The 22,431-nt window shown below is 34.3% G+C and overlaps 4 protein-coding genes across 4 annotated transcripts; 1 reads left to right on the top strand and 3 right to left on the bottom strand.

Annotated features, from left to right (window-relative positions):
* Positions 1 to 4,257: 4,257 nt before the first annotated feature.
* Positions 4,258 to 6,243, bottom strand: LOC18598449 (Mal d 1-associated protein). The gene is made up of 2 exons (XM_007027976.3): positions 5,998 to 6,243; positions 4,258 to 4,732 (listed from the first exon to the last, which is right to left on the bottom strand). Exons 1-2 carry the CDS (start codon positions 6,174 to 6,176, stop codon positions 4,366 to 4,368), a joined length of 546 nt encoding a protein of 181 aa, XP_007028038.1. The 5' UTR covers positions 6,177 to 6,243; the 3' UTR covers positions 4,258 to 4,365.
* A 1,185-nt stretch (positions 6,244 to 7,428) lies between these two features.
* Positions 7,429 to 10,726, top strand: LOC18598448 (Pentatricopeptide repeat (PPR) superfamily protein). Its single transcript, XM_007027975.3, has one exon. The coding sequence runs from the start codon at positions 7,534 to 7,536 to the stop codon at positions 10,684 to 10,686; it is 3,153 nt and encodes a 1,050-aa protein (XP_007028037.3). The 5' UTR covers positions 7,429 to 7,533; the 3' UTR covers positions 10,687 to 10,726.
* Positions 10,698 to 13,958, bottom strand: LOC18598447 (DNAJ heat shock N-terminal domain-containing protein). Its single transcript, XM_018122018.2, has 8 exons — positions 13,526 to 13,958; positions 13,345 to 13,441; positions 13,146 to 13,235; positions 12,703 to 12,768; positions 12,532 to 12,600; positions 11,822 to 11,964; positions 11,413 to 11,488; positions 10,698 to 10,978 (listed from the first exon to the last, which is right to left on the bottom strand). Exons 1-6 carry the CDS (start codon positions 13,882 to 13,884, stop codon positions 11,827 to 11,829), a joined length of 819 nt encoding a protein of 272 aa, XP_017977507.2. The 5' UTR covers positions 13,885 to 13,958; the 3' UTR covers positions 10,698 to 10,978; positions 11,413 to 11,488; positions 11,822 to 11,826.
* Positions 13,959 to 14,891: 933 nt separating this feature from the next.
* LOC18598446 (polyketide cyclase/dehydrase/lipid transport superfamily protein) lies at positions 14,892 to 20,587 on the bottom strand. The gene is made up of 11 exons (XM_018122078.2): positions 20,206 to 20,587; positions 19,355 to 19,501; positions 19,063 to 19,190; positions 18,817 to 18,925; positions 18,641 to 18,680; positions 17,919 to 18,008; positions 17,685 to 17,784; positions 17,443 to 17,582; positions 16,616 to 16,718; positions 15,673 to 16,343; positions 14,892 to 15,405 (listed from the first exon to the last, which is right to left on the bottom strand). Exons 2-11 carry the CDS (start codon positions 19,491 to 19,493, stop codon positions 15,189 to 15,191), a joined length of 1,737 nt encoding a protein of 578 aa, XP_017977567.2. The 5' UTR covers positions 19,494 to 19,501; positions 20,206 to 20,587; the 3' UTR covers positions 14,892 to 15,188.
* Between the last annotated feature and the right edge of the window lie 1,844 nt (positions 20,588 to 22,431).

The following is a 22,431-nucleotide window of genomic DNA, read 5'->3' as shown; positions in this document are numbered from 1 at the left end:
CCAAAATTCTGCTCTTGTTTCAAAAAAACATGAACTTGCTTATTCTAGTGATCAGCATGGGAATCGGAAAAATGATAAAGCCTGGTGTGATCATTGCCAACATCCATATCACACTAGAGAAACATTATAGAAGATTCATGGAAAACCAGCAAATTGGAAAGCACGTAAACAAGGTGAACAAAGTATAGGTTTTTAAGCTGTTGTAGAGGAAAACATGGTTGGAGGATCAGTTTTAGCATTGAACAGCTTGAACAACTACAAATCCTTCTTACCCAACATCAAATTAGTGCACAAGTTCCATCTTCAAATTGTTCTATAGCCCAGAAAGGTAATTATCCCTTTGCCTTGAGTGCAAATTCTGAATCTAATGGCCCTTGGATTATGTATTCAGGAGCTTCGGATCATATGACTCGATGCCATAGGTTTTTTTCTACCTATGCCTTATGCTCGAAAAATTTGAAAATTAGTGTTGTTGATGGTGTTTTATCATCTGTTGTTGGAAAAGGATTTGTAAATTTGGCTAATATGACACTAAAATATATGCTTCATGTCCCAAATTTAAAATGTAATCTAGTGTCTATTAGCAAATTGACAAATGCTTTGAATTGTGTGACTAAGTTTTATCCATCATTTGGTGAGTTTCAGGATTTACTATCGAGGAGGACGATTGGCAATGCTAAGATGCATGACAGGCTGTACTACCTTGAGGATAAAGGACAAGTGAATAAACAAACTTTGGCTAAATAAGTGGTAAATTGACTCCTATTTTTAGTAAGATTATGTTATGGCATAATAAGTTAAGTCATCCTAGTTTTCCATATCTGAAAAACTTGTTTCCTTCTCTATTCAAGAATAAAAACATCAATTCTTTTTGTTGTGAAACTTGTATATTTGTTAAACATACCCGTACTTGTTATCCAAATCAACCATACAAGTCATCTAAACCTTTTTCACTAATCCGTTGTGATATTTGGGGTCCTTCAAGTGTAAATAATATTTCGGGAACCAAATGGTTAATAACCTTTATTGATGACCATTCAAGAGCATGTTGGGTTTATCTTCTCAAAGAAAAATCAGATGCAGGCACCATTTTCCAACAATTCCATAAAATGATCCAAAACCAATTTGATATATCAATTCAAATTCTTCGAACAGATAATGATCGAGAATATTTCAATTCAATTCTTGGAAATTATTTTACAGAAAATGAAATTTTCCACCAAAGTTCTTGTATCAAAACCCCATAATAAAATGGTATTGTTAAACGTAAAAATCGCCATCTATTGGAGACTACACGTGCACTTATGTTCACAACTCATGTTCCTAAACAGTTTTGATGAGATAATCCTAACTACATCATACTTGATAAACAGACTTCTATCCCCAATCCTTGGATTTAAAACTCCTTTGAGTATTTTACTGAAAACCTACCCTCAAACTCGATTGTTCACCTTCTTGTCTCCAAAAGTCTTTGGTTGCACTTCCTTTGTACATAATACCAGTCCTACCTGTGAAAAATTATATCCTAAAGCTATAAAATGTATCTTTGTTAGATATTTTCCTAATAAAAAAAGGTACAACTACTACTATCCAACCACAAAAAAAATGTTTGTTTCGTTATATGTCTTTTTCCTTGCAGATCAATGTTTCTACCCAAATGTTACTCTTCAAAAGGAGATATTAAGAGAAAAAAAGCTTTGGGATTGTATTATTCCTCTTCCTGTAGTTGCTGACATACTTGAAACACCACCAAGAAATAAAAATCCTCCAATTATGGCATCAACAAATTTTAGCTTGGAAACAAAGGAAGATCCAAATGGGCTTAATTAACAACAATCAGAGCTTCGTGTTTATTCACGAATAAACAAAAAGCCTCAAGAAGTGCAAGCTTTCACTGATCAACCATGTTGCCAGGAGTCTAATCCATAAGTAAATACTGAAACTAAAACTAAAATTATTGGTGCTGGTGATACCTCTAATATGCCTCAAATGGAGACTCAACTTAATAAGTTGGACATTCCAATAATTCTCAGGAAAGGGGTTAGATCATGCACCCAACATCTTATTTCTAATAACTTATCTTACAACCAACTATCACGAGCATTTCGAGCTTTGACAAAAAGGTTGAAAGGAATGGGATTCCAAAAAAAAAATTCAAAAAGCTTTCAAAAATCAAAATAGAGGGTTGTTGTACTTGAAGAAATGAGAGCCCTAAAAAGGAATGAAACTTGGGATGTAATGGAGTTACTTGAGGGTAAGAGTTCTGTATGGTGTAAATGGGTGTTTACCATTAAGTATAAGTCAAATGGTGAAATAGAGAGATATAAGGCTCATTTAATTACCAAAGGATTCACTCAAGTTTTTGGGGTGGATTACATAGAAAAGTTTACTCTAGTTGCAAAGTTAAACACTATAAGGGTACTACTATCACTAACAGCTAATTTTGACTTGGCACTACATCAAATGGATGTCAAAAATGCCTTTCTCAACAAAGAGCTTGATGAGGAGGTTTACATGGATTTGCCTCTAGGTTTTGAAGGGGCAATTGGTAACAAAAAAGTATGTAGATTGAAGAAGTCACTATATGGATTAAAACAATCGCGAAGAGCTTGGTTTGATCGTTTTGCAAAGACTATAAAAAGGTATGGTTACCAGCAAGGACAAACTGATCATACTCTTTTTTTCAAGCATTCACAAGATGGAAAGAAAACTATTTTGATTGTGCATGTGGATGATATTATTTTAACCGAAAATGATATAGAAGAAATGGAAAGGCTTAAGAAAACTCTTAAAAGTGAATTTGAAATCAAAGACCTTGGGCAACTAAGATATTTCTTAGGGATGGAAGTGGCAAGAAGAAAGGTATTATTATCTCTCAAAGGAAATATACATTAGATCTTTTGAAAGACATAGGGATGCTTGGTTGCAAGCTAGCTGCAACACCCATAGTTATGAACATGAAGCTTGGAAGAACAAGGAGTGGAATTCCAGTAGATAAGGGAAGATATCAACGTCTAGTGGGAAGATTGATTTACTTATCTTACACAAGACTAGATATTGCATTTGTTGTAAGTGTAGTGAGCCAGTATATGCATTCTCCGAGTGAAGAACATCTTGAGGTAGTCAACTGAATCTTGCAGTATCTAAAATCTACACTCGATAAAGGCTTGTTCTTCAAGAAAAATGAGCTGAGAAGTGTGGAGGCATTTACTGATGTAGATTGGGCAAGTTCAGTTGAGGATAAGAGGTCCACATTTGGTTATTGTACAAAGGTTTGGGGGAACCTAGTTACTTGGAGAAGCAAGAAGCAACCAGTTGTAGCTTGTAGTAGTGCAAAAGTAGAACTTAGAGCCCTTGCACAAGGAACCTGTGAGCTGATTTAGTTAAAGAGGCTAATGGAAGAACTGAAAGTGTTTAGTATGGGACCTATGAAGCTATATTGTGACAATAAAGCCGCAATAAATACTGCACATAATCTGGTTCATCATGACTGAACAAAGCATGTGGAGATAGATCGACATTTTATCAAAGCAAAAATAGAATATGGGTAATTTGCATGACCTATGTGCTTACCAAACAACAAATAGCTTATGTTTCTAGCAAAAAGGCTACCTAGATCAAGTTTTGAAATGCTAGTAGATAAACTGGGAATGACCAACATCTCTTCACCAACTTGACGGGGAATGTTGACAACGCATCATTTTATTTTATTGATTATATTCCAAATTTGTAAGCATTAGTTTAGGGATATTATTTCCTTTTTCTATTTTCCTCCTTTTGCTAGATTATTTCTTGATTTCTTGTTTCCTAATTTCTAGTAATTTATCATATTCCAAGACCTAGTTTAAATAGATTTTTTTTGTATATAATTAACACCTAGTAATTCCAATAGTGATATAAGAGAATTTTGTTTCATTCTCTGTTTTCACTTACATTATAACTACAACACCAATATACATTATAACTACAACACCAATATAGTCCGTTCTAAAACATCTAATTGCCATCATACACTACAATTTCAACAATCCTCTCAAACAATCACATACAACACATGGTAACAGCAAAACCCAAAAGCCATTTTATAGGTTCTGGAACAATAGAAAACTTCACGGATAAACTAAACAAAAACATAGTAAAATCTTCTGATTTCAGAGCCTGGAGATGAATCAATTGTTGTTTAACACCAAAAAACTTACCATTAATCTAAAATGCACCAAGTAAGAAATGGGCAGTAAGTCCCAGGAACAAAAATACTTGTCACCAGGTACTAAAAAGCTAACATTCCATTCTGATAGGTATTAAGATTCTCTACATTACATTCTAAAATATAAAAAAAAAAGGAGGCTGGCTCCTTGACAAACTTCAAACATCTTTGGCTAAACCAGACAAATCAAGATGCCCAGAATCAGCAGGTTTAGGAGAGGCTTCCTTCTGAGGATGGCTTTCAATGGGTATTCCTTTCCTTATAGATGGTGGCCCTGAAGATCCACTGCCATAAAAATCTCCAAAGGCATCAAGGAAACTATTTTTCACCTCCTCAGCAGCATCAAAGAAACGGTTAAACCCACCAAAAAAGCGACGTTCAATTTCCTCCATGTCACTACGTAGACCAGGAAAATCAAATGAACCTTCCACATGTTGTGATCCCGACAGGAAATTCCCTCTTAGCACTTGCTCTGTGACATCATCCTCAGTGTACTCTTTGTTGGATTGCAGCACCTCAACGGGCCTAATTTAAACATACAGAAACATGTAGTGATAAATCACATATAGTGATCAAGCTAAAGTGGAAATGAAAAAGGTGCAGTGAACATTATGACTTCCTGTATCCAATTCCAGACTTAAATGACAGAATAGACCATCTCTAAAGGATATTAACCATTTGTACAAGAAAAAAAAAACAGATATTAGCCATTTCTACCAAAGTTTAGCGGCAGTCTCCACAAAGAATAATAAATTGTCATCATTCATTTAGACTACTGACCTCTTGTCAAATCTTTGCCTAAACTAAACAAATTGTACAAGAATGAGACTGGAAAGAAAAAAACATAGTGCATACATGAATACTAGCAGCTATGATCATAATATGATAAGTTAAATGAAAAGATAAAAGAATCAGATATTTGTAGTCCATCATCTCGAAGCATCAACAGTTTGGTGGATACACACATTTATGCATGTATCAATTACATTATTTTCAATTTTATTCCATTTTCTACTGAACTAAAACCAGCTTGGGTAGCTTGACATAACAATATCTCAACAAATCCTCCGCATGCCCCTCCCTCCCTCCACCTAATAATTGTTACTAAACATGATAGTCCAACCATCTTTATCTTTCCTTTAGATCTTATCGACATGTTGTACACTTCCCAAATTCATCCTTTTCTACTGCTGCCTGCTTTTTTCATCTCTTCCCTGGATGAAAAATCTGGAATGAGAGCAAAACCACTTACAGTCTACCAAAGAAAATCATTGGATGATTCATGTTTGCATTTGTTAGACAAAAGTTAGCCAGTCCTGATTAAGCAGTCTAACATTTTCACAATCTTCACTCAAGATTTGGAACACCAACCATGAAACAAGCAAAGCAGCGAGTATAAAAAACTGGCAACAAGCACAAATTTTACAAAGTTTCACGACTTCAAAAGAACAATAACTGATCTCACGAAAAACATACCCCGTAAAGAAATGTCATAATCATAACCGATAAACAATACCTTCTCTTTCTCTCGGCCAACAAAATTACGATGAAACGGAAATGAAAATTGAACTTTTAAATACACCTGCAGTTCTGTTATTTCTACATAACAAGTTCACAGAATTCAATTCTTTCGAAGCCGACCATTTAGTCGAATACAAGCCTTCCTAACTAAAAGCAACACACTTTGCAGCGAATTACGATTTTCACTCAGTTATATTCCGATAAGGCTTTTATAAATTAATTATCAGAATTAACTAGTTTAGATGTTTGTTCTCGAATTTAGAATTTACCTTCCAACGCATTCTTTGAGAACTTCTTCGGTTTTCTCGCACTTTCGGACGAATTTTCCGGGCTCGACTTCTTCGGTCTTGCACTGCGACCGCACCACCTTCCTGGTGGAGCACCGATCGCCGTCGCGAGCGGTTGATTCCAAGGCGTCGTTCGGTTCGTCTTTCCACACCCAACCCATTCTTCTTCTTTGTGGTTCTGTGAGCCTTAGGTGATTGTGACTTGTTTGGGCAGTCGTTTCTCTGTCACTTGACACCTGGCATTATACTCGAAACATCCTTAGGCTTCCGGATAATGGGTCGCTTTTGGGGAAAATCGTGGGCCGCCTGTAGCCCAAAGGATATAACCCCGAACGATTGACGTTTTACTCTTTTTGGCATTGGGCCAACTATTGACAAATGTATTTTCCATTTTTAACTTTTGTTTTAAGTATAATATTTTAAAAAAATAAATTATTTTAAAACTTTTAAATAAATTTTTACTTATCTATTGCTCATTTTTCAACTATGTTTAATTAAAATCTTATAATTAACTATTGGAAGTCAAAACGTAACTTATCATTTTATGTCACGTAGTGCTAATTTGGTAAATCCACATTTCATAATTGACGATAACATGACAAATAATATGATCATGTGACATTTTTATTTTTTACCTTAATGACGCATGACATAAAAAATTATAAATGATTTTTTATTAAGGGCAGTTAATTAATTGTTAGTTAGTAGGATATATTTGACTTAAAATAAAAATATAAAAATTTGATTAAACTTAATAAAAAGAATAAAAACTTTTTAAAATTTTTTTAAATTGTTTTGGAGTTTTTTAAATATTATGTCTTTATTTTATAAGAATTGTCATCTTTTTTTCTCATTAAAATTGTATATCGATCAAAAAGATATTTTATTTTATTTTTATTTTACCTATGTAATGGTATAAATATTGCATAAATATGAAATGGATAAGCTATCAAAATAAATAATATGAAATAGAAAATATTAAACAGAGAATAGATAATGTTATGAACTAAAGATTAAAAAACATATTTTATATAATATAATGATGTTTTTAATTGATTATTAAGGGTTTAATTGATTTTATTGTACACTATATCGAATGTGAATAAATCAAGTAATTTGTAATTTATGTGCACTTGTGCTTTCGTCAAGTTTTAAATAGAGAATCAAAAAAATTACAATATTTTAATCTTAATTTTGATATTAGTTCTATTTGATTTGAACAATGGACAATTTAATTAAGTTTTTAAATTGGAAGTAATTATGTTAGGCATAGGATATGTCTGATGTATAGATTTAAAAAAATTATCCCAAACCAAAAATATACATTGAAAGTACAAAATGAACGCTTAGAAACTTCCATTCTTTTTCTTTTCCAACTTTAGAAGCTTCTATTCACGGACTGTCCAACGTGTCAGAAGAAACTGACCCACAGTAAAGTTCGCAGCTTTTTTGAAGCCTGAATGAGTTTGATTTAGGCTCCAATACACACAAAAAAGTAGAGGAGAGACATGCTCCAAAATGAGGAACGTAATCAGATTCCAGCCCTTTCGTACGGAATCAAGGACCGACCTTTCTCGCTTATACTTCGCAAGACTTGAGCCTCTTCATCTTTCAACACTCCCCAAACCTCAACAAACAAAGAAACCCCCACAAACCAACTTGAAGAACCAAGCTGAAACATGTAGCATCCCCTCACTTTTCCATGAAATAACTGAGGTTTTAGGAGCTGTTAACCTAAACTCAGATGACATCCCATCTGGGTTTTCAATATCCAATAAAAGCAATTGCAGGGAGCTTCAGTTTATGGAAGAATCATTGTCTAGAAGGTCAGCTGTTTGTCAAAATTCCCAGGAGAAGAGTAAATTGGTGGAAAAAGAGGAGAATGTAACGGTTTTGGATGATACCCAGATGGGAAACTCTGTTGAATTTGATGTGAGTCCAGTGGTTCATAAGATAACTAAGATAGTTAGAGCTGAAAATGCCTTGGTTTCCATGGAGAATCAGTTAGAAAAATCAGGGTTTTCATTTGAACCAGAGATTGTTGAGAAAGTGTTGAAAAGGTGCTTTAAGGTGCCTCATTTAGCTTTTAGATTCTTCAGCTGGGTGAAGCTTAGAGAAGGATTTCGTCATACAACTGGGACTTTCAATACCATGTTGTATATAGCTGGGGAGGCTAAAGAATATGGGCTGGTTGAGCGGCTACTGGAGGAAATGAAGGAGAAATCTTGTGAGAAAGATATCAAGACTTGTACAATTCTTATCTCGCAATATGGGAAGTCAAAGTTGATTGGCAAAGCGCTAGAAGTCTTTGAGAACATGAGGAGATGTGGTTGTGAACCTGATGCAGCAGCTTACAGAATGATGATACGTGCACTTTGCAATGCTGAAAAATGTGACATTGCATTTGAGTTTTACAAGGAGATGGTTGAGAAGGAAATGAGCCTTGATTTGAATTTGTACAAGATGTTACTGAATTGTCTAGCGAAATCAGGAAATAATGCTGCCGTTCACTTGGTTGCTGATAACATGATGAGGGTCTCTCAGGTTCCAGAACAGGAAGTTTATGGTTATGTACTCAAGAGTTTCTGTATATCTGGAAGAATAAGGGAAGCTTTAGAACTGATTCGTGACCTTAAGGAAAAAGATTTGTCTTTGGATCCCCAGTATTTTGAGACTCTGGTCAAAGGATTGTGCAGGGCTGATAGGATTGCTGATGCTTTGGAAATTGTTGATATTATGAAGAGAAGGCAACTGGTCAGTCAGAAGGTTTATGAGATCATCATCAATGGGTACTTGAGAAGAAAAGATCTTTCTAAAGCACTTGATCTTTTCAAAAGCATGCAGGAATCTGGGTACTTACCAACAGCTTCTGCTTATACAGAACTAATGCAACACCTCTTCAGATTGAATAAGTATCAGAAAGGCTGTGACTTATACAATGAGATGCTACAGAAAGGGGTTGAGCCTGATAGTGTTGCAATCATGGCCATGGTTGCAGGTCATGTTCGCCAAAAGCATATATCTGAAGCATGGGAAGTGTTCAAAAGTATGGAGGACAGAAGCATCAGACCCACTTGGACAGCATATTCAATATTCATTAAGGAGCTTTGTAAAATTGCAAGGACAGATGGAATTTTTAGGGTTTTGAGCAAAATGCAGGAGGCAAAGATAGTCATTCGAGATGAGATATTTCATTGGGTTATATCTTGCATGGAGAGAAAGGGAGAGACGGATAATGTTGAAAAAGTAAAGCAGATGCAAAGAAAGTGTAAACTCCAATCACAAAAGGGTGAGGTATTCAGTAATAATGCCTTGAAGGAACAGGAGCCCCTCAAGGTGTTGGAGCATAACCTTTCAGAGCCAGAGAGGACGACAGATTATCACCTGGTACAACCCCTTTCAAAGGCTTATAATGTGCATGACTTGGAAGAAGTTTGTAGAATATTATCGTCCTCAAACGAGTGGTGCATCGCTGAAGAAGCTCTGGAGAGATGCAACATTCAGTTTACACCAGAGCTTGTTGTGGAAATATTGAGAAGGAGCACTTTGTATGGTAGAAGTGCACTTAATTTCTTTTCATGGGTTGGAAAGCAAGTTGGTTATTGGCACACTACAGAAACGTACAACATGGCTATCAAAATCTCGGGATGTGGGAAAGATTTCATAAACATGAGAAGGCTCTTCTATGAAATGAAGAGGAGAGGTTGTCTAACAACACCAAATACATGGGCAATCATGATACTGCAATATGGTCGAACAGGTATGACAGAAATTGCTTTGAGGACTTTTGCTGAAATGAAAACCGAGAGATTTAATCCAACTGCAAGTACCTACAAGTATTTGATCATATCTCTTTGCGGAAAAAAAGGTAGGAAGGTAGATGAAGCCATCAAAATATTCCAGGAAATGATCCATGCTGGACATAACCCTGACAAGGAGTTACTTGAAACATATCTTGGTTGTCTATGTGAAGTTGGCAAGCTCCTGGAAGCTAGAAGCTGCACAGATTCTCTCAGCAAGGTTGGATTCACAGTTCCACTAAGGTATTCCCTGTATATTAGGGCACTTTCTCGAGCAGGGAGACTGGAAGAAGCTTTAGAAATGTTAGATAACGTTGGGACAGAGCAAGCCACATTGGATCTGTATGTTTACGGAAGCCTTGTCCATGGATTACTACGAAAGGGTCGATTCGAACAAGCATTGGCCAAGGTGGATTCCATGAAGCAGGCTGGCATATACCCAACTGTCCATGTTTATACATCCTTGATAGTCCATTTCTTCAAGGAGAGGCAGATGGAAAGAGCTTTGGGGATTTTCGCCAAGATGAAGAAGGAAGGTTGTCAGCCAACCATTGTTACTTATTCTGCAATGATTCGTGGCTACATGAACATGGGGAAGGTTGTCGATGCTTGGAATGTCTTCCATCATATGAGGCTGAAGGAACCCAAGCCTGATTTTAAGACTTACTCGATGTTCATTAGCTGTCTTTGTAGAATAGGTAGATCTGAAGAAGCCATGCAGCTTTTATCCGAAATGCCAAACTCAGGGATCCTTCCGAGCACTGTCAATTTCCAAACAGTTTTTTTTGGACTAAACCGACAAGGTAGGCATGATTTAGCTCAAATTGTATTACAACGAAAATCTGCTCTAAAAAGTGAACGCAAGCTATAAAACTATTATCCTTGCTAATAAATTATTATCATTATTATTATGAATTTAGCAATTCAAGTAACTATTTCCACTTATTGTAACAAGCACTTGATAGTGCTTGAAATTTGATCTCCCAACATTGATCGAATTCAACAGCCGTAACCAGCAAGTTCAGCTGTCAACAAATGACTATGAAAAGAACAAAAAGGTACAGCAATTTACCATCCAATCCAAGGTTTTGGCCTTCATATTTTAGATCTCTTCATGCATGTTTAACTTCCATGGAACCAAGGAGTCTTCAACCAAATTTTACCTGAAAAATGAAAGAGGTCCATCAAACATTAAACATAAAGGATCAATCACCAAACTGAACTGTTGAAAACAAGACAAAAACTTATGAATGACTGTCCATTGGCAATTATCATAATGACGATAGATTCGGCAATTTGCTTGTCTAAGAACTGATTCTAAATGGTAACTTATAACACTGATTTAAACTAAACTAGCAATCAAGATGTGGCCATAAGCAATCGACTTCAGGCAAGTAAATAATAGATGCCAAAGGATTAATAATTGAATCTGTAAACTTAAATCATAATGAGATCATGTAGCTAATGCCCAAGTGTGCCAATGGGATATTTTGTGACTAGTACAGTGATGCATATCAACTAACAAACACAAGACAGAACCTGAGGCGGAGCAGATAACGACATTCAAAGTTCTCTACTAAAAAAAAGAACTACTCACACTCATTGTTAAGTTATCATCTCCTTGAGATATAAGGTTGTCAACTCCATAGCAACATTGCTAAAGCAGCAAGAGCCTGAAATTAATATCAAAAGACTTAGGAGCGTTCTCAAAATAAGTTAAGACTATGTGCTTTACTAATTAAGATCAGACCCATAATTTCCAACCATATATCAGATTCATAACCAATGGGATAACTCAGTTGTTGCCAATCTCATAATCACCTAAAGAATTGGTGGTTTAGTATGGAAAGATCAGATCCAAAACATCAAAGAGATGTTTCGTCCCAGAACCAAATTTTTTTAAAAAAATATATCCACAAAAATAAGTAGAAATAACATAACGTTTGACCTAGACAAAAAACCCAGCATATAGTAAATTACTAAAACTGTAAAAAGACATCCAGTACCTATGTTAAAGCTTCTTCAAAATTTCTTCATTTGCACGCTGGTAGTACGTCATTTTCTGGATACAAGTCACAGCTTCATCAAAATTCCTGCTTCGGTATGCATTTGCAAAGGAGCTAGACGATCCTTCCAATTTCTCCTTCATCTGCAAAATACCAAAACAAAAAAATGAAACACAAGTTTGGCAAAAACTGTTTTCGTATATAAATTCCATTGAAGTAGCACTTGAATTGGGACAGCAAACATCCAAACAGCAAGCTTTACTCATAGAATTTAAGTAATTGAAGTACCCACCAAGGGGTTTTTTTTACCTACACGAAAAAAAAAATACAAAGGCTGGATTAAATATTTCGATATGTGTAAGTAGCACTCAAATTGGAAAAGAACACCAAAGCTTGTAGAATTTAAGCAACAGGAGCATGGGTTGAGGCAGTTTTAGCCAGCAGTCCTATGCAGGAAACCTACATAATGCACTGAGTAATTTTCAAAATTGTTGAAACTAGCCATTGTCTTCCACTCTTCCTCTAGCAGTCTATAAACATTACAAACATACAGGCTATGAATAGTTGCCATTTAGGTAACTGCAGTCATACCTGCTTGAAAATGAATGATCCAAGTGATAGAGAAGAGAGAAACATTGTAATCCTCTCATGATGACGTAACAACTTTATTCTAACAATGCAGGCATGAAGCTTGAGAACTCTTATCATACCTGAGATTGGATCTGATTTAGAGCTTGTGAATCCATAGCCTCTTCTACAGCTTCCCTAATTTCCATAATCTGCATAAAATAGAAATTTAGAAATATATTTCAGAACAAAAACCACAAAGGAAAGCTAAACATCTAAGAATGAAAGAATAGACTTTCAGATGTATCAATTACCTCAGTAAGCAACTCCGGATCTGAAACCGTCTGTTCTTCATCAACAAGTACTCCTTCAAGCCTCAACTGTTAATGAAAACAGCAAATTTCTAGTTCACAAAGAATTCGAATGCAGAGAAAAGCATAATAAAGACAATATAAAAGAACAGAGTTTGATGGAAAGCACCATGAAGAGAATCTACTTTCTTTTAGCACTATCACACAGATAATCCAACTCAATCAGCTCATGAACCAAATGCCATTTATACCATAACCAACCCACCAATTAAAGTTAAAAACATAGATACTCAAGACCACAAATACTACTTACTCTAAATCATCTTGAGTATATTCTCTATACAATATAGTCACTTCAAGTAAATACAAAAAACAGGATTATAAATGCTTATAGAACTTCAGAAACCGCATAACCGCGCATCACTTATCTTTAAACGAACACTTACAATGTATATTGCCCTAGCAAATGGCTTGCTAAGTGTGCGGTATGCATCAATAACACGAGCAGATTGTTCTGCAGCATATTCTCTCTCTTTCTAAAAAATACACAAACTAATTATAACCAAAAAATAAATTCAAATTCAAAACCAAACTATCTGAGTCATTTATTTGTTTATTTGGTATTAAGGCAAACTTGAAACAAACCTCGGATTTTGAATGAACAAGGTCAGGATGCAATTTTTTCTGCCAATCTTTATACTTCCCTTCCAAACCATCAACTTCAATTTCATACTTCTTTTCCCTGTTAAATAGCTACACACGGAATAAAAACACGCAAGGAAAGAAGTTTTTAAAAGAAATTGAAATTAGCGGAAAAAAAACTTACAGTCCAAAAATCTGGAAGTAATCGACGGAGAAATCAACGGGCTGAATGCTACGGCAGGAATCACAGTACAAGAACGGCGCCATTCCAGCGGCGACGGCGTCACAGTTCCAGCACCTTTTCGTGGTAGCATCGACTTTCGCGGCGGATTGCGAGCAGAAACTTTTCGCGGAAAATTTTAAATTTCCGAGAAAGTCATGGCCGTAGTGTAGGGAAAGAGAAACCCTAGAAGAAGTTTCCAGGCGAGAGGATGAAGATCGAATTTGTGAATTTGGAGAGTAAGGAGTTAAATGACATGTCGTTGGAAGAGCCCTGCGTACAACGGTGGAAAGAGGAGTCCATAGCTTCTTCGTCTTATACATTTTTTCCTCTCTTTCTCTACAGAACGTACAGGGCTAGAAGCTCTCTGTTAAGGCGCCCTTTGTCTTTTTTTTTTTTAATACGACTACTATTTTAAGTTCCAGAAACAAAAATAAAAAATAAAAATAAATATTTGTTTAGTGTAAAGTAAATAAATAGTAATTTTAGATCATAAAACATTATTTAATGAAACAAAACATTTAACTTTACATTTAGAACTATTTGAATTTATATATAATTATTATTCAAAATAAATAAACAAATAAAGATTGGCGTACAAAAGCATGACAACAAATATACTAGTAAATACAAATGTTTCTAAATTATGAAATTTGAAATATTAATAATTAGCAATATTTGTAATATTAAATTATAAATTATTTAATATTATTAAAATTTAAAAAATAATAATTTTAAGGGTAAAATGTCCACTTCTAAATTTTAATCAAAATTTGTCTATTAGTTTTCAAAATAGACACTCCATTCAAAAAAATAACTTTCGTTAGATATATAAATTTAATCATTAATCAACTGTTAGTGTTTTCATTAATTTGATGATGTGATAATTTTGAAAATATAATTTTATTTTTTATTAATTTTAAAAATTATTATTATATAATTTTAAAAAAATCAAGAGAGCACCCATTGTTAATCTTTGAGTAATTTTTAAAATCAATAAAGAAGAAAAAGTATTTTATTATTTTCATATTTTTTTTAATGATATTCACACTTTTGAAACTATCTGCTCATTTCTAATACTAACAAATCCATATAAAATTATATCTAAAAGTTATAAAATGAGAGTATTTTATCCTAATTTTAACGAAACTCATTTAATGCAATTAGAAATTCTTATTTAAAAATTAAATAAATCTTATAAATATTTAAAATAAAAATTTTAAAAATTAATGAATAAATATATTATTTTCTCAAATTAAAAATTTTATTTGGCTAACATCTACAGACAGATTATAAATATAGATATAAAAGAATTGTGATAATATGAATAGAATAAACCAAGAAATTGTGTAGTTTCAACTTATTATTAGTGTTTCGGATTACAACTATAACCAATAATGGGGCAATGCATTATGCATTTATACATCACTTCCTAAGAAAAAGAAAGAGGTCATGAGTACACTCTTCTTAAGAGAATAAAAATTACACATAAATAATTAAAGTTACAGAAAAAGAGGGGTAATTTTGGTATAAGATGTTAAATTTCCACTCTCAAGTCTTCATGCTGAGGGGTTCACAAGTCTCAACTTCTTCAGCAATCCAGGTATCTTCCTAGTTGAGGCATCCGCTACCCTGAATGGAAGCCAAAGCAACAGAACCTATGCTTTCTCCAGTTGGTCGACTTTTTCACATCATGTACACCATTTTCATGGAATCCATTCGCCTTGATGGAATTCAAAGCAACCTGGTTAGTCACAACTGGTATTGATACATTTTGCTGAGGTGTTGCTGGTGCTACTTTATTATGGTTAACTTCCCTCGAAAATGAATTTGATCCTGCAGACCTGCAGTACACCCCCAGATTAACTGGTAAACTCTTGGAGGATGCTATTTGCAAGTGTAATTTATTTGACATAAAAAGAGGGGAAGGATGGGAAATGCAAAAGGAAGAGAGGGGGACTTTATTCCCTACCATTTTTGTGTTGAAAATAACATCCCCACTCTCCCCAGTCCCCTCAACTTGATTAAATAAGGATATGATATAGGATTTAGACTTCAGGCATACACTCGTAGGTATAAAAAAATATATGAAAGTATCTTAACACGGTTACCTTGTGTTATTGATGTCACTGCTGTTCCTGGAGTCATGCAAAGTCCTCTCCGCAACCTTTATGGAGGCGGCTTCAACACCAACCTGCACTTTTAAACAAACTTTGCCATCTGCAGCATAAGCCAAGTCCTCTACAGCACCCTCTTCCAAAGTTGGAGGTTCTTCATCAGAGAAACTAGAAGACCTGCTTTGGGCATTAAATCCATATTGCCGTACTATTGAAATGGCCTTCTCCAGTGTTCCTAGAGCTTCTTCCACCTCTGGACGAATATAAATCCTTTTTTTAGCATTTACACCATTTGTATCTGCAAATTCATAGGTTGAAGGTTGATTTACAGCCTCAACACCTTCCTCTAGGCATGTACTTTCTTCACTTTCTTCTTCTTCAATTTCACCAAAAGCTTTTCTCTTTGTATCTTGTGCTTTCCCCAGTGGCGTTTCACCAGCATGGTCATTAACATGAACCTTCCGTTTTATATCATGTGTGTCATCTTGTATGCCTTCAATTAAATATTCATTAGGCACAAGGTGGGCTTCACTTTTGCGCTCTTCTCCTTCCAGAACCTCACCTGATGCATTACTGGAGTAAAGAGCTTCATGTATTAGAGTATACAGAGGTTCCCCCAAGGCCTTGCAGTAATCTTCATCATAATTAGACACAGAAGCCACAGTCTGTAAGCATTGTAAACTGGAAGACGTGAGAGGATAATTGGCAAGATAGTTATAATCTGCACCATAAAGTAACGTTCCCCATGCAAAAGCCCTCAGCAATGGAAGCTTTTAAGATGAATAATCAGTTGGAACTGGGATCCATCTGTACCCGTCATTTCATTGCATACTTTGACAAGCCAAATGAGTTACCTTTTTTGGTAGAATATATATATTATAAAAAAGTCTTAAACTGGATAGTTATGGGAAAGATATCCTGTCAGAAAAAGTGTGACCTTTTGATAGAGTCTGAAACCATTTCCAACGAGCTGCCTTGAGATAAAATTTATAAGTGATGGAGGGACGAAATCCAGCTTCATATCCATATTTGCTATTGTCCTACGAAATTAACAACATTTTAAGCTTTTCGAGGAGAAAAGAAGAGTAAGAAAGGAATATAACTTTTAAAAGGTTCAATGCACACAGTTTGTATAACCATAATCACTATTGTCCTTATTGTATCTACAGACAGTTTCTTTCTCCCTTTCTTGCCTCCTAATTTTCCCAACTGACTTCATGTGTCAGAAAGAAAATACTGTGTAATGCCTTTTTGCAACTTAATGCCACATAAGACAAACTATACGAAAAGTGGTACAGCTGTTTGAAATAAATCCCCAACTCTATAAGATTGTAGCCATATGACAAAGCTCGACAAAAACTGGTAATGAAATACAGTTACATCGATTGCCCTTGCAGAGCCACTTGTCCCTAATTCAAGTTCTCCCTAATCAAATCTCCAATTAACTGGAATCATCAGAAGAGCAATATTTAGCCAATGCCAAATCCAAATTGTTTGAAGATCTCCATTTAATCTAGCTAGTCAAATTTTGGTAAATTTGAAAAAGAAGCTCCTCAAATGCACAAGCTGTGTTACATTTTAGATAACAGCAAGTGGCAGAGTTATAAAAATTGAAGTTGTCTGCTATCCTTGCGGGTAAAAGTCCTGGAGTGCTTGTACCTAGGACCTAAATTCCTTGACTCTTTTTCTCCTTGAAAAGAATACAGCATACAGCAACATCTATTGTCCTATTTTCATATGACAACTCAAAATATCACAACTCACCTAAAGTAGCTTCTTTCATTTGTCACCTTCTGCAAAGCAAAGCCCCCCACTAAGTCAATCCTTACAACATCCTTAGCTTCAGGGATCCCTTCATTAGTAAATCCATGAGTTGCTTTATCAATGCTGCTCACATCTGAGATCTAAAAGCAAATACAGAAATAGATAGACAAATTTTCAGATATATTGGTAGAAAGCAAATTGCAAAGGAGATGAAATCATATTTAACTATTTCAAGTGACTACCGTGTTCACAAGAATGACAATCAGATCATCTTGAAAGTACTCAAAGAAAAAATAGTGTACTAGAGCCTCCCTAGCTGACAGTGGCCACGCAACCTTCACCCTTTCTTCCGAAAATACAAAAACAAATAAGCATTTTACAATTTCAGACATCAACATATAATTAAAAGAAGTTTAAAAAAAAAGGACCAGATAAACAAATTTAAGTAAACTGTGGTAGTTCTAGGCTCGACAAACCTCACTAGAGATATCTGTTCACCAATTTGGACCTTTTGCAAACAGGTGGAACTAGTTACTTTGAAAGATGGAAAGCTAGACTGTGGCCACCTGGGAAAAAGTATAAGAAAATTATTGCTGAAAACATACACAATTTGCATGTTATGCACCCAGTAACCCCCAGCCCCTACAAGAAGGGAAAAAATCAGAAACAAAAAAAGGACCCAACACCAGGAAAAGGTGGAAAGTAGACAAGGTTTCACACATGAAACTGCTTCCACGTGTTTGTGTACGTATAAACCTACACAGCCAGGGTGGCCAGGGCACATCATCCTTGTTTCAGGATGAAGGAGGAAGGCCAAATTAAGTACAAAAAGCTATGGTTTTGATGTATAGTCCTCATCCGTCTGTGTCAAAGCCTTAAAACAATAGCATAAACTTTTGAAATTCTAGATTATGCCAATTATAAGAGTTAAAAACCAAAAGAGACATTTCAAGTGTAATGATGTTGCTAGTGCACCAAGGTGGGGGATCAGATCCAAAAATAAAACAACTATTGAAGTGTACAGATTTCTTTTGTAACAAGAACACACACAACACAGAATCATTGAAGCACAACATATTACTTCAACTGAGGAGATAAAAAATGAATGAAAGAATGCATGCTACACGGTTTTACTGGTAAATATATAGCACGTTAATTCTACATTGGAACCAAGAGCAACAACGGAAACAGTTCTCACCATTTCTTGTAGAGGGCTGACTCCCAAGAGATACATAAACCTGCAGTGAATGTACAGCTCATTTAAAAGTTTCTTCTACAATCATGACAGGTATTTAAAAATCTTAAATTAATTGCATAATCTTTGCCCATGATTAGGATGAAGTTAAAAAATAATTAACGTATGAGCTGACTTACAAACATCCAAAGGCCCATCTACATAGCCTTCAACGAGTAATGTATGAAAGGGAGTGCCGTGAGGTCCTTCACGGTACATGACACGGAACTCTTCATTATCATGCTTCAACTGTCAAAAAAAGTTGGCTATGCACATTTGGTGAACAATTATCATGATTTAGAAGATAAAAGTTTATTCCACTCAGATAAGCTTATTAAAGCCATTGCTATAAGAGAACTATGACAAATCTAGCTAATGGAGCATACTTTCCATTCACCATGTGATGTCTCACTGGATTTTGAAACCTGATGATCATCAATAGAAGTACTCCTTAACATGTCAAGAAAATTTGATACTTCCTGAGCCCTTTTGTCCAATAAAGTTTCACTAAATTCTGTAGACCAAAAAAAAAAAAAGAATTAGAAGAAAATGTTTGACATTATGTACCCAAAAAAAAAACCTTTATATTTAGTAAGGTATGTGCATAGAGGGCTTTAAAGTGCACACATCATAGCTGCTTAAATGGATAAACGGTAAAAGTGGAAGAAATATTCTAACCCTCTTTCTCATGTTGTGCATGTCGTAAAATCTGATTCTTGACAAGGGTTTTAAGTGTCTCTGAATTGGTCAGTTCAGCAGACGCCAGCGTCTTGTCTAGCCTCTCTCTGTATTGAGAGATCACCCTTTTCCTTTCCATATTTACATCTGCAAGCAAACAGCATACAGCTCCCTCTCAAACACCCAAAGCACCAACTAACCTTGCAATCAACTTTGTTAAGATCTTCACAGATTTTACAACTTTAAGCACATGTATATTTAACAGTAAATGATCAGCAAAACACTTAATAATAGCTCAAACACAAAAATCATGAGCAAAATTGGTTTCTATTATAAGATCCAAGAGTTCAAAAGTCTTGTGCAGAAAATGCAACAGTGAAAGACAATGGCCATTAAGTTCATACATTAAGATCTTCGTTTGACTGTACAATTAGACAGCCTCATTTACAAAAGATTAACCTCTCTATGCAAATAAGACCAAAGACAAACTAAATTAAAGGAAACCATCTATTCAAATACAAAAAAACTTTTGGGGCCACGGATTGTAGAGGAATAAAATACAAGAAGAGCAGAAAACCATAGAAAAGTCCCCCATGATAATACAACGAACTAAACGTTGAGCTAGCTCCAAATCCAAAACATTCAGGTCTCCAACTTCATAAGATCAACAAAATGACAGGTAAAGAAGAAAAAAAAAAATAAAAACCTTACAAGGAAAAAGAAAAAGAAACCCAAAAGAAGACCAAAAACCAAATTATACATAAGAAAATCATCTCTTCACCAATATTCTTAGCCAAAGCAGAAAAGAGACATGGAAATAAAAGCAAGCAATCAAAGAAGTTTAAACTTACATGAAGCTCTGAGAAAATCAAACCAAAGATTGTTCTCCAAGGAAAATTGTACGAAGAACCCAGACAGAATCAGAAAAGAGAAGTCCCAGCAACCCAAAATGCTGCAGATCTCGATAAAAAAATTCACTTCCTTCAAAGCTCTAACAAATCTCTATATCTTGATCATGTAACAAAAAGAAGAGACAAAAGGCCACTTGATTCTAGACCGCCTAGACGCTAAATGAACATGGGCATTTCATCTCGGGTATAACGAATACACGACACTCAGCAGAATCACCATTAAAATCAAAATCACAGCTTTTTTTTAGCTAACAATGATAAGAAAATAATCAATATTTTATTAAAGTGAGAAAGAACAATGCGATTCTTTTATAAATAATATTATTATTTGAGTTATCAAAGAGGTTTTGAGAGGTCGATTCTGGAAACGTGCTGGGTTTTAGGACAACTTGGAAGGAGGGTCCCACCAGTGATCAACCACTTAAACCTTGACCAACCCTGCCTTCTAACCACTTCTTGTTTAGTTGATTAGATTAACTTTGTTTAGGATAAAATTGACTAGCGGTGAAAATAACGTAGGCTCGTTTTTTACCGCCGTCAGACGTGTCATCTGCGTTGTCTTCAGCTAAGCAGTTGCTAGATTTAATTGGACAAAGACACTTCAGGCCCACACGACACGTGTCATATTGTTTTATTCTGTTTTTGTATTTTTTATATATTTTATTTGAATTTTTCAATATTCTTTTTGATAAAATTATTTGATTATTCTGCACATAATAAGTCGGCACCAAGAATAATACTGGACCGACATAGTTCTTATGCGATGAGAACAATGTTAAATGCATTGATAAATTTTGAAAATATAGTCATTTGAATAGTTAATTAAATATATTATAAAATTCTTTTTTATTTTTTCATATTATTGTTCTTTTTATTTTTTTAAAATTTGATCCAATAATAACTCTATATATTTATATATTTAAAAATCCAATTTAAATCTTTTTTTAAAAATAAAAAATAATATTGATATTTCTAACATCAAAATATTTAACTCAACAAAACATCACGTAAAACCACAAAAAGAATCTTGCCTCCATTAAGATCTTAATACTCCTACGATTATTTATGATAATATTAATTAGATAAAAAAAGTAAAAATTTAAACTTCTTTGTATTATCCCCCATTGAAAAAAAAATAACATTTATATTACATGTTATAATTATTTGAAAGAATAAAGATGTAATTAGAATAAAAAGTGATTTATTTTGTAAAATAATATGATATAATATATAAATATGAATAAAATATTATTTTTATAATCAAGCTTTTTTTTATATGGGATCACCAAAGCCTGGCATGAGTAATGGTGTCACGAGCTTTGAACTTTAATAAAGTTTCGTGTGGTGTTATAGACTCGTGTTTGTAAGACAAAGTAAGCATAAACGAGATTCTTTGAGGAATAGCGTGGAAATATAAAATAAATAAATATAAAGAAAGAGATTGGAGATAATAAATAAGTATTATTACTCTAGTGAGAGAAAAAGAAAGTACATAAGATTTAAACACAAAATAAATTGCTTGATTTGATTGTCTTATAATGAGTCCTAAATGTGCTATTTATAACAGTTTAAAGTAAAATACGGAAGTATTTAACCTAAACTTTCTTGAAATATAAGAAAAATAAAGTCCTAAAAATATGCCTCATTGATGAACAAGTAATCAACAAGGAAAATTTTTGTTTTTGGAAAGTATTCTGACTGCTCTAAAATACTTTGCTTGGTTACCAAGGCGATAGTTATTGGACCCTTACATATGGACTGGCTCGACAATCCATACGGACTGAACTAGTCACGGATCTATGAACCGTGACAAATGGTCTAGGGTTCCCACATACTCCCTTGTATCAATGGATCAAAGACAAATCCATAATTGAGGCTATAGCTCCATTGAGATCCTATGATTATATTATGAAAGTAGATAAAACTTTTAGCTTTTTGTATTTTACCTTCATTAAAATTGAAAAATTAAAATAAAAATATATGACATCTTTATAAATATTTTTAAAAAATAAAGATATAATTACAATAAAAAAGTGACTTATTTTACGGAATAATATGATATAATATGTAAATATAAATAAGATAGGATTTAATAATCAATTTGTTTATTGATGTGGGAATCACCAAAACTCGGGCAGTGTAATGGTCCATAATTCAAATATTACG

This window comes from Theobroma cacao, chromosome 5 (genome assembly GCF_053813885.1).
Source record: "Theobroma cacao isolate CCN51 chromosome 5, ASM5381388v1, whole genome shotgun sequence".
Taxonomy (NCBI): domain Eukaryota; kingdom Viridiplantae; phylum Streptophyta; class Magnoliopsida; order Malvales; family Malvaceae; genus Theobroma; species Theobroma cacao.
This window is presented reverse-complemented; position numbering and strand designations above follow the sequence as displayed.